The sequence below is a fragment of the Rhinatrema bivittatum genome, chromosome 2 (genome assembly GCF_901001135.1).
Source record: "Rhinatrema bivittatum chromosome 2, aRhiBiv1.1, whole genome shotgun sequence".
Taxonomy (NCBI): Eukaryota; Metazoa; Chordata; class Amphibia; order Gymnophiona; family Rhinatrematidae; genus Rhinatrema; species Rhinatrema bivittatum.
The window spans coordinates 338,959,462-338,981,429 of NC_042616.1; the positions used below are offsets into that span (position 1 = coordinate 338,959,462).

At 44.7% G+C, this 21,968-nt stretch overlaps 1 protein-coding gene across 2 annotated transcripts in view; it reads right to left on the minus strand.

Annotated features, from left to right (window-relative positions):
• Positions 1-3,231: 3,231 nt before the first annotated feature.
• The window catches only part of LOC115084669 (zinc finger protein RFP-like), a 64,502-nt gene continuing 45,765 nt past the window's right edge, over positions 3,232-21,968 (minus strand). Inside the window, exons 6-8 of one of the 2 annotated variants that reach the window (XM_029589848.1) lie at positions 7,947-7,952; positions 7,817-7,846; positions 3,232-4,540 (exon numbers count right to left, since the gene is read on the minus strand). In XM_029589848.1, the coding sequence (XP_029445708.1) occupies positions 4,020-4,540; positions 7,817-7,846; positions 7,947-7,952 (557 nt within the window). In that variant the 3' untranslated portion in view covers positions 3,232-4,019. The remainder of the gene's footprint in view (positions 4,541-7,816; positions 7,847-7,946; positions 7,953-21,968) is intronic. The other variant, XM_029589849.1, reaches the window with a different exon arrangement.

Sequence of the window (21,968 nt, forward strand, 5' to 3'; positions counted from 1 at the left end):
CGGAAAATCCGCCCCAATGAGTGTAATTGTGCCCACTAGGAAAAATTGCCCTCCACACATCCATCAAATCTAAGCCCTGCAACAGAAGATGTAGCCCTTTATTCTGCTCCATCCCACCCTACCATGATCTATCAACTATTGGATTCAGACAGGTGTTCCTGCAGCAATGACTAGTTGTGATGAGAACTCCCCAATTGTCAACTGTTACTATGAGAAATATAGATTCTCGTTTTTATTGGGACCATAACATTTAACACCACTATGGGCTGTTCATAAAGTACCCCCTCAATTAAAATAAACCTACCCTCAGGGTCACTTTGTGTTTTGATAACTTTCAGGGGTATGTCCTTGTGCACCAAAGTACAAACTCTCTTACTTTTAGAATTGTATGAGGCTTAGTATACCTGACCCACCCACTCTCTTTTCAGCTTTTCATATTCCTTGTCAATCAGGTGGGTCTCGTGTAGCAGTGCAACCTGTACAGCCCATGTCTTAAGAAATTGAATAATAAGTTTTTGTTTAATTGGAGAAATGATACCTCTGACATTCCATGACATAAAATTTCCATAAAATCAGTCATTCTCAAAAAAAAAAAGAAAATATCTCCATTGTCCCAAACATGTATACTTGGCAACCACATCACTGCTATACCAGTGCTTGAAATGATAAACAATCCTGTTTCTGCTATTTTTAGTTTTAAGCCACCACCTCAAGATCCCATAAACAAACCCCAACTTGAAACCCCCCCCCCCCCATTACAAATCGCATACGATTTGAAGCTCAAGGGAGGAAGACTCAGAACCAATGTCAGGAAGTATTTCTTCACGGAAAGGGTGGTGGATGCCTGGAATGCCCTTCTGGAGGAAGTGGTGAAGACCAAAACTGTGAAGGATTTCAAAGGGGGGTGGGATAAACACTATGGATCCATAAAGTCTTGAGGATGTGAATGAAGAGAAGAGGCATAGGGGTGGCTTGCGGGACTGATGGCTACTACCTGGAGATTAATACCCTTATTCAATAAATATACACACGGTTAATGTGACTCCAACATTGCACTATGCTTCAACGACAAGAGGAAATGTGGAAAAAAGGATTTACATTCACAAAAAAGCGGAAGAGTAGCTTGCTTGTTGCAGCAGTTACTACCCCAAACCAAATAAGCCTGATACTTCACTTTCAATGCATATCCAGCATAGCTCTCTGCTTCAACGGCAGGGGGGGATAAAGAAAGGATTTATATTCAGACAACAACCAACAAGGACTGAATTGCACAGGCTGGGTAAACAAATAAGCGTGGGAGTAGCTTGCTTATTGCGGCAATTATTACCCCTAACCAATTAAGCTAAATACTTCACTTAGATGCAGCTCCAGCACTGCTCTATACATCAGTGGCGGGAGTGGAAGTTAAATAGAACCAAAAAGTTACTAATAAGGGCCAAGAGTAACAGATAAGTATGAGAAAAAAATAAGTGTGAAAGCTTTCTGGGCAGACTGGATGGGCCATTTCTATGTTTCTATATATACCCTTCCCAAGACGAAGACAGGAAGAGAAATACCCCCTCTCATTTAAAACCTTAAAACTACAAACTTCTTCCTCCCCATCCCCCATCCCCACTCTCAATGCCAATGAAGCAACCTACCCCTTTGGCAGGAGCTATCTTGGTGCCGAAGCTGTGTCACTTCTAACCAGTTGTTTTCCCACTCCCTCACTACCACCCTTTCATAATATCCCCCACCCCCTACATGTCCAGCTGCAAACCACCAATCTCCAGAATCATATTGCAGCTCTTCAGTGACTCCCAAACCCCCTGCCAAACACCTTCTCCCAAACACAGAAACTCCCAAAGAAAACTGCATCTGTTCCCCTGCCCAATATAATGTGCAAAGAGAGAGAGGATGATGACCCATGCAACGTCTGTGGTGACCATACAATCCATCAATCAAAAGTTCCCTTACCAACAAGAGCACCCAGCTCAACAGTGAAGAGATATCCCCCTCCCCCTGATGGATTTGTAGCCCAAGTGAGTGAGAAAGCAACCGACCAGTCAGCAGATGATGCACCAACTGTGTAGTACCATAGCTACATCTTACCTCCTGTCTTGCAATAAACACTGGGTGGGTAATGTAATGTGCATAAGGTTTTGAGAGCACAGTCCACACCTAGTGATGATCGCAACATTGCTCCATTTTGTGACCCCCCCTCGAATCAGTGTGCCGAACCAATCCACCAACTCACACACACCGATCCACCATACAGTGGAAAAGCATGCCTATTTGAGTAAAATCTCCACCATCACCCACCAGCTTCTCCCCCCCACTGCTTCCTTTCCCATAACCTCCCCCCTATTCCCCTGTCACATCAAACCCTTGCCCCCACATCCACAAATTCTAAGTCATATTGAGTAAAACAGAGAACATTAAAAAGAATTGAAAATAAGAACAATAAGAAAAAAAGAATGAAAATAAAGAAAAAAAATGTAGTTCTGGGGAATCACAAACGACTCCACGCACCACCACCAACACTTCTGTAGAACTCCGTCACTCCTCACTCTGGCCATTCTGTGCACTCACGCCACACGGCTCCTGTGACTAGGCCTCAACAGTCCCACTGAGGTTTTTCTGCAGTCTAACCTGATTGGTTATTATTAGCTTCTGTTTGAATGTTTTGAAATTCCTGATTGGACAGTGCCTATCCTGCATTCCATTACTCAGTAAGTTTTACCCCTGCTGATTGGTCACTTTGAACCAGTGCAGCCTGGGACAGTTTATTGCCTGGAGAGATGTTGTATTGTTCATCATTACAATAAATGTTTTGGTAATCAAGAACTCAGCTTTCATATCTGAAGCTGGAAAAAAGTTAACTAGCTGTTTAGAATAGAAGTGAAGGCAGAATGTGTTTGTGAGATCAGCATAATGATACACGAGGACAATCAAACATTGTGCCAAGTTTCCATGGGAGACAATGGAATCATGGATATTTTTAAAAAGTTGGTTAGACAAGGCTGAAACAGTGCCTCAATAGCAGTGCTGCATGCTGTCATACAGAAAACTTGGGTTCACTTTTCAGACCCAGCTTCTGCTATGCAGGCCAGCCTGGGAGTGATGCTTCAGAGGCAGCCTACATAGAGCCTGTAAGGGAAAGAATCTCATTTACGAGACTACAATGGTAATACCAAATAGCCAAGAATATCAGATTCTGGATGGATTTTCATTCTGTGGTCCCTAGTTGAAGTCTCTCACTGCAGTAGAGTCTACCTGGAGGAAGGGCTTGGACTTGGTGACCTCTTGATTATCTTTCCAGCCTCATCTGTGATTCTATGAAAATATTAAAGATAAATCTATACAACAGTGAATGTGAAACTATAGAATGGTATGTGCAAAAAAGTGAGCTAATTTGTTCATGAACGAGTCACATAGGGCTCTGGTAGCTTTGAGAAGAGCAATCAGAATCCCATCTCTGGCACTCTCACTAAGTCTCTGAGACTATTCCTCACATTCACAGGTGCCACTTTCAGTTTCAGGCACTGCACTTTGGTCTGGCTACCGCTCCCAGAACTTTTTCCAAGGTAATGGCAGTAGCTGCGGCAGAATTGAGAAAGAATAGAATCCCAATACACCCATAATTGGACGACTGGCTGATTCGAGCCAAGTCACCGGAAGAGAGCCGCCTGGTGACTCACAAGGTGATTTCCCTGTTTCAGGAGCTCGGCTGGATGGTGAACCTAGCAATTACCGTAGCAGTCTTCAGCTTACTCAGTCACTAGAATACCTCAAAAACACAAAACTTCTATTATTTTCATAAAATTATTTTATCTTTTTTTGAAACACAAAATTATGTATTTGCTATGTTAATCCACTGATATACAAAGAAATAACCTTTAGTTCTATAAAAGAAGGAAATCCTCAAGCTTTAATGCTCTGTTAGTGATTTCTTTTAACCTATTTAACAGAAATCAGAAAAGTCCTTTCACCTCTCACAATCTCCCAGAGAATGGAGATGATAATCCTGAGTCTGGCTCTCATTTCGAGGCTGGCACTGGGCATATTCTCAGAGTTCCTTTATATAGACCAAAGAATTGTTGGAGTGTCTCAGTGAAGGCGTGGGTGAAGGTGAAAAGATGAGATTTATTATCTGCATTGTAAAATGAGACTTTTCTTGCCCTGTAGTCCAGAAGAATTCCCACTGCCTGGGGTCTCACCCTCAAGGGAAGCAGAGTCATGGGGGAGGTGAGAGCCCTATATTCACCATTATACAGCCATATTATCCAGTATCCCTCCTCAGGTGATGGGTCCTGCTTTCCTTTCCTCCTCACAGATGCTTTGCATACTCCCAACATCCATGCAGTCGCATCCCCTACCTCCACCTCCCAGTAATATCTCCCAGAGGTGAAGCCCTCACACCCCAGGACACAGGCATGAGAATCAAATCTTTGGGGGATGTTGGTCACTTTCTGTTCTGTGTCTCCACAAGTAACAACTTTCTGATCCTCAGACACTCTGAGCGTAGGATGAGCTGTTTCAGGATCCAGCGTCACATCCACTGAAGGGAGGAAACACATTAATGACAAACATGAGCAGATTGCTCTCTTTGGCTTCTCATACACCTGCTTTTAACCCTCATTTACTGGTTTCTTAGTTACTACCTTGTTCTATGGAGGAAGGAACTCTGCTATTGGCTATCACTCACTGACAAGCTTTAAGATACCAGTAATCCTATTAGCTATCGGATCTTCAACTCACTGCAATCAATTGGTTCACATCCCACCATTTCTGAATGAGAATGATAGGGAGACTCTGATTAGTGAATTTACTTCCCGGCTCCAATAACACTGACATTCAAATGGGCTTCCCAAACCATAAAGTATCTGGGAGTATGTATTCCTTGTAATCTGAATAACCTACATTCCCTGATTTTCCAGCCCCTTCCAGCAAGATCTTGTTGTTTGGATTCCATATGCTATTTCATGGATTGGTAGGATACTGGCTGTAGAAATGAATATCTTTCTCAGGGTGGCATTTCTTCTGGACATGTGGCCAATCAAGATTCCAGACTCTTTCTTGAAAGTATGAAATTCAACATTATCAAAATTTATATAGTTAGGAAAAAGGCCAAAAATTACACTTGGGTGTACTTTCTGCTCCAAGAGAGATGAGGAAGGGACTCGGTTTTCCACTTCCCATTGTTATTTTTATTTATTCATATTTATCTTACGCCTTTTGTTTGGTTATCAAGCAGCAGTGCATCTGAACAGTGTTGTTTCATGCACAATAATCCAGAAGAAAAACATGGGGTTAATATTGAAAAAGAATGTGCTCAGGACAATGGGTATCATGAATCTCCTTGGATATTTTTGAAAGCACCTATTTGTACAATAGTACAATACCCCTTTATTGGGGTTACATTGCACACGTGGGAAAAATAGCATGAACCTGTAAGGGAAGTAGACCCTTGTGCTGTAGTGTGGTTGGCGAAGCCTAACGAGCGAACCCACTAGGCCCACACGACAGTTAACAAACGTGCCCTGGAATGGGGCTGAGCAGGAATTTCACCTTTTCCAACCCCTTTATCCACAGGTTGAGCCTTTAGGTTCCAGGGACTAGCAGGGTTAGGCGATGGTCCCACAGGGCAAAGAGTAGGAAAGAGTCCAAAGCTGAGTTGAGGTCTGGGCAGGCAGCAATCAGAGAAACACCAGGGAGCAGGTCCTGTGCTTGGGGGGTTCTAAAATTAAAAAAACTTTCTATGCTGCCTCCAGGTTTGTCTGGGAGAAGTGGAACATGTGACTAGAGGCTGATCGGCCCCTTTAAGGCATTTTGGTTACTCTATCTGGCGCCACCATTACATGGAGGGCGCCAGATTGTGAAATAGGGGCAGGAAGCAAGCAAACGTAGCCCAGGTCCAGGCAGTGGTCAATGGCAGGTGGCAGGCAGAAGAGTAGTCCAGGTCCAGGTAATAGTCAAATCCGAAAGGCCAGTCCAAGGAAAGGGTAGGAGCAAGGCAGGAAGATCTGGATGAAGTAGGAGGAGACAAGGACGCACACACATTCCAAGGCAGTAGACTTGTTGCTGCGGCAAGGCTAGGATGCACGGCTGGGGCTTATATACCCAGCCGCGTGATATCATGTAAGAGTGTCAGCAATCTGGTTCCCGTGTGTGTGTGTGTGTGTGTGTGTGCGCGCGCCTAAGGAGGCCTGTGGGATGAGCTGAAGGGTGTTTAGTTACCTGATCATCATTTATTTATTTATTTGCTTTGTATTTCACATTTCAGCCACTTCAAACTGAATTACATTCAGGGACTGTAGATATGTTACTGACCCCAGAGGGTTTACAATTTAAAGAACTCATTTTTTAAGTTGTGGTATTTTTCTCAGAAGGGAAAATATCATGGGGTTTACTAAGTACCACAGCAAGTAAACTCCACAATATTTCCCATGGTGGGAAAAATACTGTGGATTAGCTGCCCCTACCAATTAAGTATGATAGTGGTGCCAGGCAGTGAGACCAAAATGCCTTAAAGGGGCTGATCAGCCTCGAGTCACTTTCCCCAAGTGTAGCTAAGACCTTGTGGGTTTCCAGAGAACCCCTGTACCACTTCTCCCCGATGACCCTGGTGGCGGCAGAAGTTCCCATAGAAAGTTTTTAATTTTAGAACCCCCAACCCCTTCCCTTTGTCATTAGCAGCATGGAATCTACGTATTGTTTGGGTCCTGCCAGGTACTTGTGACCTGGATTGACCACTTTTGGAAACAGAATACTGGGCTTGATGGACCTTCGGTCCAAAATGGCAATTCTTATGTTTTTCATTACAATACATGGCTGCAATGAATGCGCTGAATACACTTTCCCTGATAATGACATACTTTCTTATCTTTTCCCACTACTATGTATCAGGCCGATACATAGCCTTGGAAGCGCGTTTTCCCTTACCCCTTATTCAGTAAGGGGCGGAAAACGCGCGTCCAACCCGCGGCACCTAATAGCACCCTCAACATGCAAATGCATGTTGATGGCCCTATTAGGTATTCCCGCGTGATTCAGAAAGTAAAATGTGCAGCCAAGCCGCACATTTTACTTTAAGAAATTAGCGCCTACCTTTGGGTAGGCGCTAGTTTCTGCTGGCACCGGGAAAGTGCTTCTCTGTGCACCCTCCGACTTAATATCATGGCGATTAAGTCGGAGGTCCCGAAGAGTACAAAAAGTAAAAAAAAAAAAAAAAATTTAAAATGGGCCGGCGGCTGTCGGGCCGAAAACCAGACGCTCAATTTTGCCGGTGTCCAGTTTCCGAGCCCGTGGCTGTCAGCGGGCTCGAGAACCGACGCCGGCAAAATTGAGCGTCGGCTGTCAAACCCGCTGACAGCTGCCACTCTGGGTCAAAAGGAGGTGCTAGGGATGCCCGTTTCTACCGCACCACCTAATTTAAATAAAGAATCGCGCGCACAGGCGAGTGGCCTATGCGCGCGCCGGGAAAGCGGGCATTCGTCCACTCTCCCACGGACTTTACTGAATCGGCCCATATGTTGCACATTTCAAAAGGGTCAGTGTACGATCGGGAAACACTCATCACTCTTCTCTATCACAGTAGAGAAATAATTCTGTCCCTTTTCTCTCCCTTACCAAAGGAATCACTCTCTGACATTGCAGTGCATGATCAAGAAAAAGGCACACATTTTATTCTATCACAGCAGAGAAAATGATCCCTAATACTGACTGGGGGTATCTATATTGTGAAATTACAGTGAGAATAATTAAAAGAAAAATCAGCATCGCATTGGCAGCTTTAATCATTTTTTATAATTAGCTATGTTTTTGATTCAGTTACCTGCATATCTAGCACATCCCATCCGCCAGTCTGAATTAAAACAAAGAAACAGTGATCAGATGCCAGACAGTAGAAAAAAAAATACAATTCTATGAGGAAATATATTTATCTAACTATGAAGAAAACTTACCAAGTCCTGCAGGTGGAATTTTTTTGTAGAGAAGAAAAAAGTAAAAAATAGACAAATGTTAGAAATGCCAGTATATAAAACTTTCCTCAGAAAATCTGTGAAATTTCCTCTGATACAAAATAAGAGTTTGACATTTTTTTATGAGCTAGTACAGCTGTGTACACTCTGTGTTGGACCTCATGCCCCATCTTCTTCCTGGTAGCTTGATCATGAATACGTAGACCTGCACAGATTTAGGCAGATATCCTACCCAAAGAGAATGGACTGAGCTGATCACGGACAAAAGCTTACTAGGCAGAAGGACTAATAGAGTAGAATATGGAAGAAGCTTGCCTAATTAACAAACGGGCCAATGCAATATCGGCATGTGTTAAAGGGGTGCTCATGATTGACTGCCTGCTCTCTTAACGTGCGCCGATCCACCTCTCTGGGGGCCACAATGCTAAATTTAAATTGGCTGCCTCAGTAAAAAGGAGGTACTAGGGGAAATTGAGCACCTCTAGCGCCTCCTCGGCAATGGGCGCCCAGGAGAGGTGGCTGTCAGCCGATCAGGAAAACCGACGCTCAATTTTAGAGCATCCGTTTTCTTAAGCTGACAGCTGTAACTTTTTTTTTTTTTTTTTTGAAACATTTCTAATTTTTTAGTTCCTCTGACTTAATATCACCAGAATATTAAGTCAGAGGAAGTACAGAAAAGCAGTATTTTCTGCTTTTATGTACACTTTTTGGGCTCCTCAAGACTTAACGCCAGCTCCAGAGCTGGTGTTAATTTTTAAGAGTAAAAATGTGCACCTCCTGTGCACATTTTTTTTTTTTGCATGGAGGGGAAATCAATAATAGGCTCATCAACATGCATGTGCATGTGTTGAAAGCTATTACCTACACACACGATAGGATGAGCATTTTGGACGCGCAATCCCCTGTTTTGCATCGGGGGATATGGACGCGTGTCCAAAACATGTGTCCAATCACGGGTTAAACCGTGTGCTGCAGCTAGCACATGGTATTGCATCGGCCTGAAAATGAGATAATGAACTTCTTGTGGAAAGCACTAGTCTACCAAGATCTGTTACAGAGTCAGTAAACATAAGAATAAAGCAACAGGAGAATCTGTAACATCATTAGAAGAAAACATTAACTCATAAGATGGTTTTATGATAAGAAGTAAACACAGAATCAGAGATAATCTTCAGAGAAAAAGAATTTACCAAGCTTTGTGCTAGACCCCAGGGAAAGCAGAGAGAAGCAGGTGAGACTAACAGCCCTGGACAGGTATAAACTACTTCAAGTTTATCTTAAAAAGTCAAATATTAGATTTGTGTCTTATTTCTGATATGAACCAGGTGGGTAATTATACACTAAAGGGCTAATTTTCAAAAGGCTGCCACACAAAAAATTGGCATACATGTGTAAATAGTGGGTATATGCATATATGTTATTTTGGAAACAACATGTATATAGAAACATAGAAACATAGAAATGACGGCAGAAGAAGACCAAACGGCCCATCCAGTCTGCCCAGCAAGCTTCACATTTTTTTCTCATACTTATCTGTTTCTCTTAGCTCTTTGGTTCTATTTCTCTTCCACCCCCACCATTAATGTAGAGAGCAGTGATGGAGCTGCAACCAAGTGAAATATCAAGCTTGATTAGTTAGGGGTAGTAGGGGTAGTAACCGCCGCAATAAGCAAGCTACACCCATGTTTATTTGTTTTACCCAGACTGTGTTATTCAGCCCTTATTGGTTGTTTTTCTTCTCCCCTGCCGTTGAAGCAGGGAGCTATGCTGGATATGCGTGTAGTATCAGTTTTTCTTCTCCCCTGCCGTTGAAGCAGAGAGCTATGCTGGATATGCGTGAAGTATCAGTTTTTCTTCTCCCCTGCGGTTGAAGCAGGATATGCATTGAAAGTGAAGTATCAGGCTTATTTGGTTTGGGGTAGTAACCGCCGTAACAAGCCAGCTACTCCCCGCTTTGTGAGTGCGAATCCTTTTTTCTTCTCCCTGCCGTTGAAGCAGAGAGCTATGCTGGATATGCGTGAAGTATCAGTTTTTCTTCTCCCCTGCCGTTGAAGCAGAGAGCTATGCTGGATATGCGTGAAGTATCAGTTTTTCTTCTCCCCTGCCGTTGAAGCAGAGAGCTATGCGTGAAGTATCAGTTTTTCTTCTCCCCTACCGTTGAAGCAGAGAGCTATGCTGGATATGCATTGAAAGTGAAGTATCAGGCTTATTTGGTTTGGGGTAATAACCGCCGTAACAAGCCAGCTACTCCCCACTTTGTGAGTATACAACACATGCCTGCTGTGTCATTGTAAATGTTAACAGGGAAACATGGAATGGTTTAGGGGTGTTCCAAGGGTGTGGGTTTGCAAGTACATGCACAAGTAGCTGTTTTGTAAACAGTATACATGCATACATTTCCAATCTTGTCTGTACACTTTTACACCTGCTAATTAAGTCACGGAAGTGAGCTTACGCTTGTCTTTTGTCTGCAGTTTTGGGTGGGAGGTATCTGGGCTAAGTAACAGGGGCTCAGAGTGAAATGCTGAAAGGTCTATGCGAACTGGTAGAGATGTTGATGAACTGGTTAATGCAGGTACACAGAAGTGGAGTATGTGAATTCTTTATAAAATACATGTTGCTGCATATAACTCAGGGTTATTATGCGCATGTAAAGGCTTTGCCTAAAAGTTCCAATTTATTTGTAAACCGATACAATGTGCAAACGGATGTCGGTATATAAAATATCATAAATAAATAAATAAATAATTTTTTTTCTGTTGATAAGCAGGCTGAATTAGCCATGCTGTCTTGGGCGACATCATCCAACAGTGCACAATGCAGAGCTCTCTCTAAGTGGCAGAGCTTTGCTGCTCTGCTCATGCACGGCAGTTCCCATGCAATTGACCGAAGTCAAGTCTCCTCAGTTATTTTTTTTTCTGCGCCATTGCATGGATGGAAGGAGCCTCTCTTTCTCACGTTCATCACTTTTCTGAGATTTTTTTTTTTGCATCAGCGATCCACACAATAGCACTTTTCAGTGCTAAACATGTCTAAGAGGCAGCTGGGATTTAAATACTGCCAGTGCATGCACATAATGTCAGCAACAGATGGGTATAATTACTGCCTCACCTGCTTGGGCCCAGACCATGACCAGACCAACTGCAGGGATTGCGGCTGCATGTCCCATTGTGCCAGATGCCAACAGGCCCAAAAGATTGCCTGTCTCCGGGAGGAATATGTCTCCTCAGCAATGGACAGTTATGCCCCGTTATCCCAACGCTCTACACATTCGTCACTGGGCTCAAAATCAAAGCACTACCCAAAGCAACGACATGCTGTGTCTATGGAGCCATCAAACCAGCCCATGGGAGTTTCAAAGGAAACCCTGGAACATGCTGAAGCATTACTCCTGTCTACCACGGGTGAGACTTCTGCGTTGGGCTCTGAGGTGCATGGAAGAACAACTGCATCGTTGATGCTATGTCCCGAGTCATCGCATCACAAAGGTGCATTGAAACCCTCGTCGACATAACCCAATCCGATGCTCCTCAATGCGTCATAGTGTCGACTTCACAAGCAGTGTTCTCTCACGATGCACATCCGTTGAAGTCATCTTTGCAATTGACGCTCACCACGCTTCCAAAGCAATCAATGCATGGCCCATTACCATCTTCGTTGCAGAACGTATGACCCGCACATACCAAGCTGAAGTATATGGTGCAACATCCTGCTATCCTGGCTCCCAAGCCGAAGAGCATGACACATGCGACGCACAAAGTTTCCAAAAAGTATCCACGATCAATGTCGTAAAACCTCATGACTCATCGAAGAAAAAGAAATCAGAAGGTGCAGGGCCACTTTGCATAGAACACCAGGGGGAGGTGGAGCCTATTCTACATACCTTCTCTGAACAGTCATGGCTGTCTCCCCACAGAGCACTCTTAGTGAGTTCTTTGGTCTCTTCTCAGAGTGAAATGAAAGTTTAATCAGATCTTTCCATGGATTCCCTCAGGAGGCAGTGTCAACCCCTCTTCAAGAAGAGCTGCTCACATGTGACAAGTTTGCTGGAAGGAGCCCATTTTATTCTCCCATCCATTGTCCCCCAGCTTCTGACATCACCTTAGTGGCCATTCCAACCAGGGGCCACAAGCATCCATTATCTTCTTCGCTTCGACGACCTCCCAGGGATACAGCCAGACTCTATTTCCAGGGTCTCGATCATCACAGCCTATACAACAGATCACCTCCATCATTACTAGTCTGTTTGCGTCTCTGCATCCAGATATGCAACCTCCTTCATTTCCTTCTCACCCTGTGGAGCGAGACGCAACAGTAACAAAGTGTCCACCAGGGTTGACTAGGGAGGTCAGTCCTGTACATTGTTCTCCTTGGAGCCATCATGCCACACCTGCTCCAAGACAAGAACCCATTTCCCCAGAATCTCTGCGATTGGAGGGATCCCCTATTCCATCTTCGGCATTGTCCACGGGTCTACCATCGTACCCTCCGTAGGAACCACCAGAACCCTCATCTTCCCAGAGGATATCACTAACTCTAGATTTGTGGAGAAAATGGGTGATACCTTACAGGCAGAGGTCTGAAAAATTCCAGACCCCTGTTTTGAGGATTTTGGTATCTTAAAAATCTTGGAGATACCCTCAGAACCAACAGCATTGCCATTTCATGCCATCTTAGACTCAATTTTGCTCAAGTTTTGGGAGTCCTCACACTCAAATCTGCCAGTTTCTTCGAAACCAGATCTAAAATTCTGCTTGCAGAAGTCCCAAGGGTATGGAGCGTCCACTTACCTCACACTTCGGTAGTGGTGGAATTAATTAAGAAAAAAGCAAAGAAGTCAAAGCTCCACTCTAATGCTCTACCTGGGAAAGATAATAAAATTTTGGATGACTTCAGTTGGAAGGTCTTCCAGAGCTCCATGCTCATCTCCCATACTGAACAGCACCAATTTTACATGCTGCAATACTTATATGTATGCTTCCAACAATTGAAGCCATCTGTGCGGCCTGAAACTGGGGCGCACATAACAGAACAACCTTTTCAAGATTGGGAGGAGGACCTGAGACACATGTTGTGCTCTGTGAATGAAGCATTTGAGACAACACTTCATACATCAGGGGTCTCATTTGCCGCTCATCGGATAGCGTGACTTAGAGCGAGTGCGATATGAGAAAACGTGCATGACAACGTGCATACTTGGGAGACAACCTGTTTGGGGACAAACTCAAAGAAACAGTTGCACAGATTAAGGAGCAGAATGTTGAGGTGCACTTGCAGAAGGAATGTTTTGGGGTCTTCTCAAAACCTTCCTTTTTAAGAAGCCCTATTTTTGCTTACTTCAGGCTTTTTTTTTTTCTTTTAATCTTAAGGCATGTTTCAGATCTGTTTATATATGTTTTAATTATGTGTAACATATATTTTTATGGATGTTTTATTTTATATTTTGCCTAGGCCTTGTTTGTGTTAGGTGACTAATATTAATAAATGTAAAATGTAACGCTACTTTCTGACCAACATGCCTCCTACAAATGTTTTATCTCCTAATCCAAGAACCCATACTTTCAAAGAAAGTCCTACAGACAATATTCACAGTACCGCATGCCATTTTACCAACAACCTTGTCCGCAAGCTCCACTGGCATTATCAAGGGGCTGTCAGTGCGACTGCAGGCCATAAAAACAACAGCAACAAGCAGCACCAAAGTTGCAGCAGCATTTTTGAGTCAGAACATGCCACAGCCAGCCACTCTGGTAGGGGGCAGGGTGACCAGGTTCTATTCACCCTGGTCCTGGATAACAACAGACCAATGGGTCCTTCAGATCATAAAGAGGGGTTACTGCTTAGATTTCATCAGGTGCCTGACCCTCCATATTTAGATTTTTTTATATTCCACTTTTCAGCACTTCAAAGTGTACATCAAAGCAAATTACATTTAGGTACTATAGGTATTTCCCTATCTCCATAGGGCTTATAATCTAATTTTGCTCCTGAAGCAATGGAAGGTAATGTGACTTACCCAAGATCACAAGGAGTGACAGTGGGATTTGAACCCTGGTTTTCCTGGGTCATAGCTAGTCCTGGGAATTATGCGCTACTGTGGAGTGCAGAATTTGCGCAGAATATCCCCCTGCGCAGAATTGCCAAATTCTGCATAGAAAATGGCAGAGGAGACCCCAGAATGCCGCGAATGGAGCACATCGTTCGTGGGGAAGATGAAGGCTTCCGGCACGCCGGTCGCAATGAAGCTGAAGGCCCCCAGTACGCCGTTTGTGGTGAAGATGAAGGCCCCAGTGTGCCGCAAACGGAGTGCACATGAAGGCCCCTGCGTGCCTCGGAACGCACTCCACTCACGGCAAAGATGAAGGCCTCAGTGAGCATGAATGTATGTAGAGAAGTGTGTGTGTGTGTGTGAGGAGGGGGAAGGGGAGTGGGAGGGGTATGAGAGGAGGGGAGGGAGTGGAGGGGGAGCACAATACAATGCCTGGAGGAGTTAGGCTTCCTAATAAATTATGAAAAGACATTTCTAAACCTGACACAGGTCTTGAAGTTTATAGGAGCAAGAATAGACACCTCCAGTTGAAAGTATTCCTCCCTTGAGACAGAGGGGAACGTCTACACTATCATGTCTCACAATAGAATGCTCAAGCCTCAACTACGGTTTGCAAACTATTGGTCATCCTGGGCTATATGGTGGAAGCCATCCATGTAGTTCCCCATACTCGTCTACATATGCAATGACTGCAATGGGTCCTGAAAGCTTAATGGTCGCAGTTTCAATAGCCACATTCTGTCAGAATCTTCCTCACTGCTTCAATGAAACAAGACTTTACTTGGTGGATGAATCCAGAAGTCCTGAGGATCACAGCACCTTTGCATCCACCCCCACATCAACTGATCCTCATGATGGATGCATCCTCCCACGGTTGGGAGGCTCACCACCTCCAATACAAGACACAAGGCCAGTTGTCAGGGCAGGAGACAACATTGCAAATCAACTTGTTAGAACTCAGAGCAATTTGCTATGCCCTGGTGGCGTTCAAGCATTTACTCAAGAGCAAAACTGTAATGATACACATGGACAACCAAGTAGCTATGTTTTTCATAAACAAGCAAGGAGGGTATGGTTCTCTAATGTTGTTCAAGGAGGCGGTTCTGATATGGGATTGGGCAGTCAATCGCTCCATCAACCTTCAGGCAATATACTTGCCCGATGTGGAAAACGTCCAAGTGGATGGACTTAGCAGAATGTTTCTTCCACTCGAGTGGTCTCTGGACCAACAAATAGCAAATAACGTCTTCTACCAGTGGGGCATATCGTGGATAGACCTACTGGAATGTTTTTGCTCAGTGCTACCCAGCCATAACAGAATTTCGTAAGATACGTTCCTTCTGTCATGGTCAGCAGGCCTTCTATACGCTTTTCCTCCAGTTCCCCTCATCACATGCACAATACAGAAAATGTATCCAGGATGAGGCAGAAATGATTCTGATAGCCCCGGCCTGGCCCAGACAACCTTGGTATGCCTATCTAGTGCCTATGTCAATAAAACCTCCAAGACTCCTAGAGGGTTACCTGAACCTTCTGACACAGGAGGAGGGAACCCTGCTACATTCAGTCTCCTCTCTGCACCTCACTTCATGGATGTTAAGAGCAAGGTCTTAGCACTATTACTGTTACCACCTATACAAGACATCCTACTTTCCACCAGGAAACCCTTTGATTCGTAGGAACTATTCTTTCAAATGGAAACACTACTCCAATTGGTGTACAACACACTCTCTTGACCCTTTCACTTGCCTCCCAAAACAAATACTCAACTATTTATACCATCTTTACCAGAGGGGTCTAAAGACATCTTCGGTCAGAGTTCATCTGAATGTTATCGCAGTGTATCATTCGCAAGAGAAGGGACTTTCCATTTCATTATACCAGCTCCTATCAAGATTCATGAGGGGAGTTCTTCTGTTCCTTGGGATATTAACATTGTTCTTTGTGCCCTTATGAAGACGCCCTTTGAACCACAAGAGTCAGCCCCACTAAAGTTCTTAACATAGAAAGTCTTATTCTTGCTGACCATCACTTCTGCATGATGAGTAAGTGAGCTTCAAGCCTTGGTACACATAAGAATATAAATAAGAACATGTCGCCTTACCTACAGTTTTTCCATGACAAAGTGGTTCTCTGATCACACCCAAAGCTCCCACTGAAGGTGGTCTCCAACTTTTATATGAGTCAATTGCAGTGCCAACTTTATTCCCCAAGCCACACCAAATCCAGCAGGAAATAACTGTGTATACATTGGATTGTAAACGGGCCATAGCTTATTACAAGCAAAGATTGCAGAGCCATAGAAAAGCTCAACAACTGTTCATTTCTTTCAACCCTAATAAACTAGGAGTGGCAGTTACTCTTTCAAACTGGATCATAGACTGTACACAGTTCTGCTATTCTTCAGTTTCCCTGCTAAGGTCAAGGCACATCAAGTCAGATTTACTGCTTCCTCCATAGTGCACTTGAAAAACGTAACTATTGTGAACGTTTGCAAAGCTGCAACATGGTCATGTGTACACACTTTTACAGCCCACTACTGCCTGGACCAGAACTCAGCCTTGGACAGGTCAGTGGGAAGAGCGAGTTTGAGTTCTATCCATGAGGGGTAGAGATTACCACTCAGAAAGACGACTTGCAAAAAAAAAAGAAAAGAAAAGAAGCTACTTGTAGCAAGAGACAAAGTAGTTGCAACCCTTAGCTTGGGACTCCAAGACAGCATGGTTAATTCAGCTTGCTTATCAACAGAAAAAAGCAAGTTTGATTACTGTAAATGGTGTTTTCCTTAGCTCAAACGATGAATCAACCATGCATACCCTCCCTTCCTGGTTAGTTTCTACCCTCCACGGGACTTTGTAATGAACTGAGGAGATTTGACTTTGGTTGATTGCGTGGGAACTGCCATGTATGAGCAGAGCAGAAAAGCTCTGCCACTGAGAGAGAGCTCTGCATCGTGCACTGTTGGATGATGTCACCCAAGACAGCATGACTAATTCATCCTGCTATCTATGAAAAACGTCATTTAAGGTAATCAAACTTGCTTTAACATGTAAAATATAAGCACATGATTTTATAAAATGGATAGTGAAAGTATGTGCTTTCATGCATTATAAATATATATACCTACTGAAACATATGTACATACTTTTGGGGCAGAAATGCATGGTATTTCACAGTTTATATAATACTAGTATAAATTTTCATAGGCACATTTACACATACATTTGGTGATTTATGCAAACCATTGAAAATGGGCTTCCTATGAAATATTGTGAATTGCTTGTTCAACTAGCCTGACATCTATGGCTATGGTAAAAGTGTCACTTGTGTGAATGCTTATGCGACACTAGAATATAACCATAAACATATACTTACAAAATATAAATGCTCTTCTTGTTTTAAGTTCACTATACTTGGAAATAACAAGACGATTTAAAATTGTTTTATTGTTTATTTGTCAGATAATTCAGAATTGTTAGTGGTTCCTGTTTACAGATTTAATGATTTCCACTCCCAGAGGCTGTCTTTGAACTGATTAGGCATACTTAAAACAATGTTGCCATAAGCAGATTATGTATCTACAACAGGGCAGACACCCAGGGAAATGTAGAAAAACATGATGAGGGATCTAGCGAAGCTTGATGAATGATAGAGTTTGGCAACCAAGATTTAATGCAGAAAAATGCAGGGTTATGCATTTGGGTTGCAAAAACCCAAGGGAATGATACAGTATTAGGGGTAGGTGTGGGTGTATGTGTGAGAGAGAGGGTGAGAAGAAAGTTTTTGCTCCCCTTCCCTATGCAGGAAATTAGTTTCTCCGAGGATAAGCAGGATGGTATTCCTCACACATAGGTGATGAAGCCCTGATGCAGAACACATGCTAGAACTTTCACTAGGTACACTGAGCATAGCCAGCATGCCCTATACCATGCATCCTTTCGGGGTCCCTCTCCAGTCTCTCTTTTTCCATGGAGCTGTCAGCCTCGTGGTGTGAGTGAACTCATTTTGGCTATTTTTGGCCTTGTGGAAAACTTTAGTTTCTCACATTTTTTGTGGTTTTTCTTTGTTGTTCCATTGCCTGGTCCCTCTCAGAGCCCTCCCATAATGTCTCCTAGTCAGATTTTTGACGATTTGCGTAAGTTTCCTTTTGCAGTTGATTCCTTGTGGCAGCAGTGCATTGGTGCCTGCTGGCTATTGCCGCCCCACCAGCAATCGCAGCCACGCGCCACCATCCCCTTCAGTTTGTGCCCCTTTTGTTTCGTCTGTCATGGCCACTTCTGGTTTTTGGCGAAACCCCTGGTGCTCGAGGACCATATCCAGCACAGATCCACATGAGATATGTGTCCTCTGCTTGGGAGCATCGCATGACATCCGGCTTTGACTCTACAAGTTGGAGCAATTCTTCTGGTCAAAGAAGTCCGAGCCATCAGCACTGAAGGACCAAGGAGCTGCACAGATGGACAATGAACCATCAACAGGACCATCTGTTTCGTCAATGCCACTGGGGGACAGGGGACCATGAGACCGACCATCATTGATCTACTCAAGACCGAGGACATTGGGTTCCTCATCATTAGCCTCAGCACCGGGGAAAGACTGGGCCAAGCATCGAGGGAAGCTGAAGAAGCATTGGCACCAGTCCCCACTGATGTACTGTGCCAGGAATGGGGATGCACCAGCTTTTCCATGATGCCCCTGAAGTAACCCCATGGTAAGGAATGCCAATCCTCCATCGGTGCTGGGGGTCTGTGACAGTTTCCACCGGTCCTGATGCCAGTCACCGATCCACCTTGAGGGTCCGAAGAGGATCTGGCCACTCCTTCCTCCCAGTCAGTGTTAGCACTGGCAATGTTCAAAGAGGAGCTGGAGCGCTGAGTCCAACTAGCGGTGGACCAGGCGCTGCAGGGCTTAGGTCCTGTGGCACCAATAACACCGGACCTGTTGCTGCCCGTCCTCGTACCGCTTCTGGAGAAGCTCAATGTGCTCATTGGTGCATTAACAACCCAGCTGGTGCTGGTTCCTGGGACAGTATCAGTGTCCGGCGGGGCACCAAAGCCTCCCCTACCAATACAGTGGTCATTGTCTGTTCCTCCGAGGAGGAAGCTCCACTAAGGCTGGCAGAGACGCTGAGGTCTGCCGCCCCCCCCCCCCCCCATCCAGTTCTACTGGTGCCTGCACCTCTGGATGAAGGACAAGCATCTAGGGACCCATCCCCTCTAGCTTACAGTGAAGATGAGGAACCCTATGATCCCTGGGGGGATGACGCTCTGAGTCCTCCTCCAAAGGCTCTGAGGGTCTCTCTTCAGAACCTTCTCCTCCAGAGAAGTAAAGGAAGTCTCCGCCTGAAGACTTAACCTTTGAAGGTTTTGTGAAGGTGATGGCATTTCAGTTATTGACAGGAGCATGCCAGGCACAAAATGCTTGAGATCATCCAGTTTGTGGAGCCGCCTAAGGAGATTGTGGTGGTTCCAGTTGAAGCCAGAAATGCCTCAACAATGGGTCTCCTGCACAGTGCAGTGCATGTTGCTCCTGCTGCATTTCCTGTGCCTCAGTGTTACTTGGTTTCGGTATTCCTGTGTCCAGCCTCTTTCATCCAGCCTTGTCTCCTTGTCCCAGTCTTGTCCAGTGTCTGTTCATGTGTCCTCATCCACACCTGGCCTGATCTCCTGTTACTGACGTCTCCTGTTGAACAGGAGCACCTTATATAGGGAGATCCTGGTGATGTCATCAAAGAGTGCCACAGGGACTTTCCCACCGTGGGCTCTTTAAGTATTAGAATGCGCATAGGCAGCCTCAGAAGGAGTCCAATCAATGTGGTGTCCGGGCCTTGTGGGCTGCTCTTGGTGGAGTTCATCTGTGGGCAGCGTCCTTGCTGTGGAAGAGGCTGTCAGCATGTGGAGTGAGTGCAGCGGTTCAAGGGACTGATCTGTGATCCGCCAAATTTAACAATTCAAACTCTTAAATAGCATGTATATAATTAGAAACAGTTAAAGGATTCTCCAAAAGATGATCCTTACAAAATTTTCTTGGATTAATGAAGAGGAAGAGGAAGAAAAAGAAAAAGAGGAAGTGAAAAATAAACCTCCAGTTGCCTCTTAACCATCTCGCCTGCCACCTGGACCTAAACTCTTGCCTTGTACCTGACTCTACTTGTCTGCCGTCTGCCCCGACCCTTGGCCTGTCTCCAGTATCTCCAGTCTGCTGCCTGTCATAACCCTGGCATATCCTTGGGCTCTTGCTACCACCCTAGGGATCCACCTAAGTCCTGACAGCTGCCAGAACCAAAGGGTTCAAACTACAGGAGAGATGGCTGGTATAGGTGAAGCTCCAGCCTGTCCCACTTCAGGGTGCACTTGCAAGCTGTCAGCTACAAGGCTGCATCAACTACACCACAGCACTAAGGGCTCACTCCCATGCTACTCATAACAGTTTGTTGCGGTCATGATATCAGCAGCCAAATTGCAGGCCTCCACCATTGCCGGTTTAGCCCATCAGTTGAAACAGTAACAAGACCAATTGAAAACAATAGCCAGTTATCTTCAGGTTAAGGCTGCTCATCCAGCTCCCATGGCACTTGCTCCAACACCTTTGGTTCGGCTTGCTACATTCACACTTCATTTGCCTTCTCCTCCATGGTATGAGTGGATCCCACTGAGTAAAGAGGCTTCTTGAATCAATGCTGGATGCAATTTGAATTGCAAGCACTTCTCTTCCCATCTGATCAGCTCAAAGTCACCTGTTGGGTGGGTCTGCTTTGGTCTGGGCTTCACCCCTTTGGGAAAGAGCTGATTCACTCTTAGGGAATCTGAACAACTTCCTGCGAGAATTCTGCATAATTTAAAATGAGCCCAACCACATGTCTTCTACGGCCACTAAGCTTCTGCAGATCAGACAAGGCTTCCAGTCTGTTGGGGAATACATGGTTCATTTCTGCATGCTGGCATCTGAACTCCAATGGGGCAGTGATAGCTTAATAGCCAACTTCAGGCAAGGAGTGTCAAAGCATATCAAAGATGAACTGACTGGATGGGATCTGCCAGATACATTGGAGCACTTAATCAGTCTGGCCATACTCCTGGACCTCAGATTTCAAGAATGGGCTTGCAAGAAGGGCTTGGCTCATCGTCTTGTTCACCTTGCTCCTAGATTCCAATGGCCAGTGGTCTCCAGGTGGCCTCCTCATTGAGAAGAAGCAGAGGCGCCAATGTCTTAACTTGTGCCTATATTGTGCCGTTGTTGTCCAGCCAAGCCAGGAAACTCCAGGACCTAGACCTGGTAGGAGAGGACACCTTAGATTGATCATGTTCCTCTCCACAAATGCTAGTCCCAATACATCTCTTATTCGGGGATACCTACGTTGATACACAAGCCTTCCATGATACCGGCACTGGAGACAGCTTCATTCATGAGTCCTTGGTGCATCAGTATGGTATCCCAACTGTCACATTGGACACTGCAGTCACCATCTCTTCTGTCCATGGAGAACCCTTACGATGTCTACTGTCCCACTGGTTATGCAGACCACTCTCCTGCACGGAGAACAGATCAGCTTGTATGTGCTTCCCAAAGCAGTCAATACTGTCATCTTAGGCCTATCCTGGTTCATATCACATCAGACTCTCATCGATTGGGATATTCTACAGATTGGCTGATGGAGCTCCCGCTCCCACAAGCAGTGTGTCTCTAAGGTCTCGCCTGTTGTACACCTCACCCAAGCAGTCATCCTGGAGCTACCGGGTCTGCCTCTGCAATACGCCACATTTGTGGATGTCTTTAGCAAACAGCAGGTTGAAGTCTTGCCCCCATATTGCTCCTACGACTGTACCATTGACTTGATTCCAGGGAAGGTACCTCCTAGGGGTAGAGTCTACCCACTCTCTGTGCCAGAGACAAAGGCAATGTCCAAATATATCAAAGAGAATCTGAATAGGGGGATCATTCACCCTTTCTTGTTA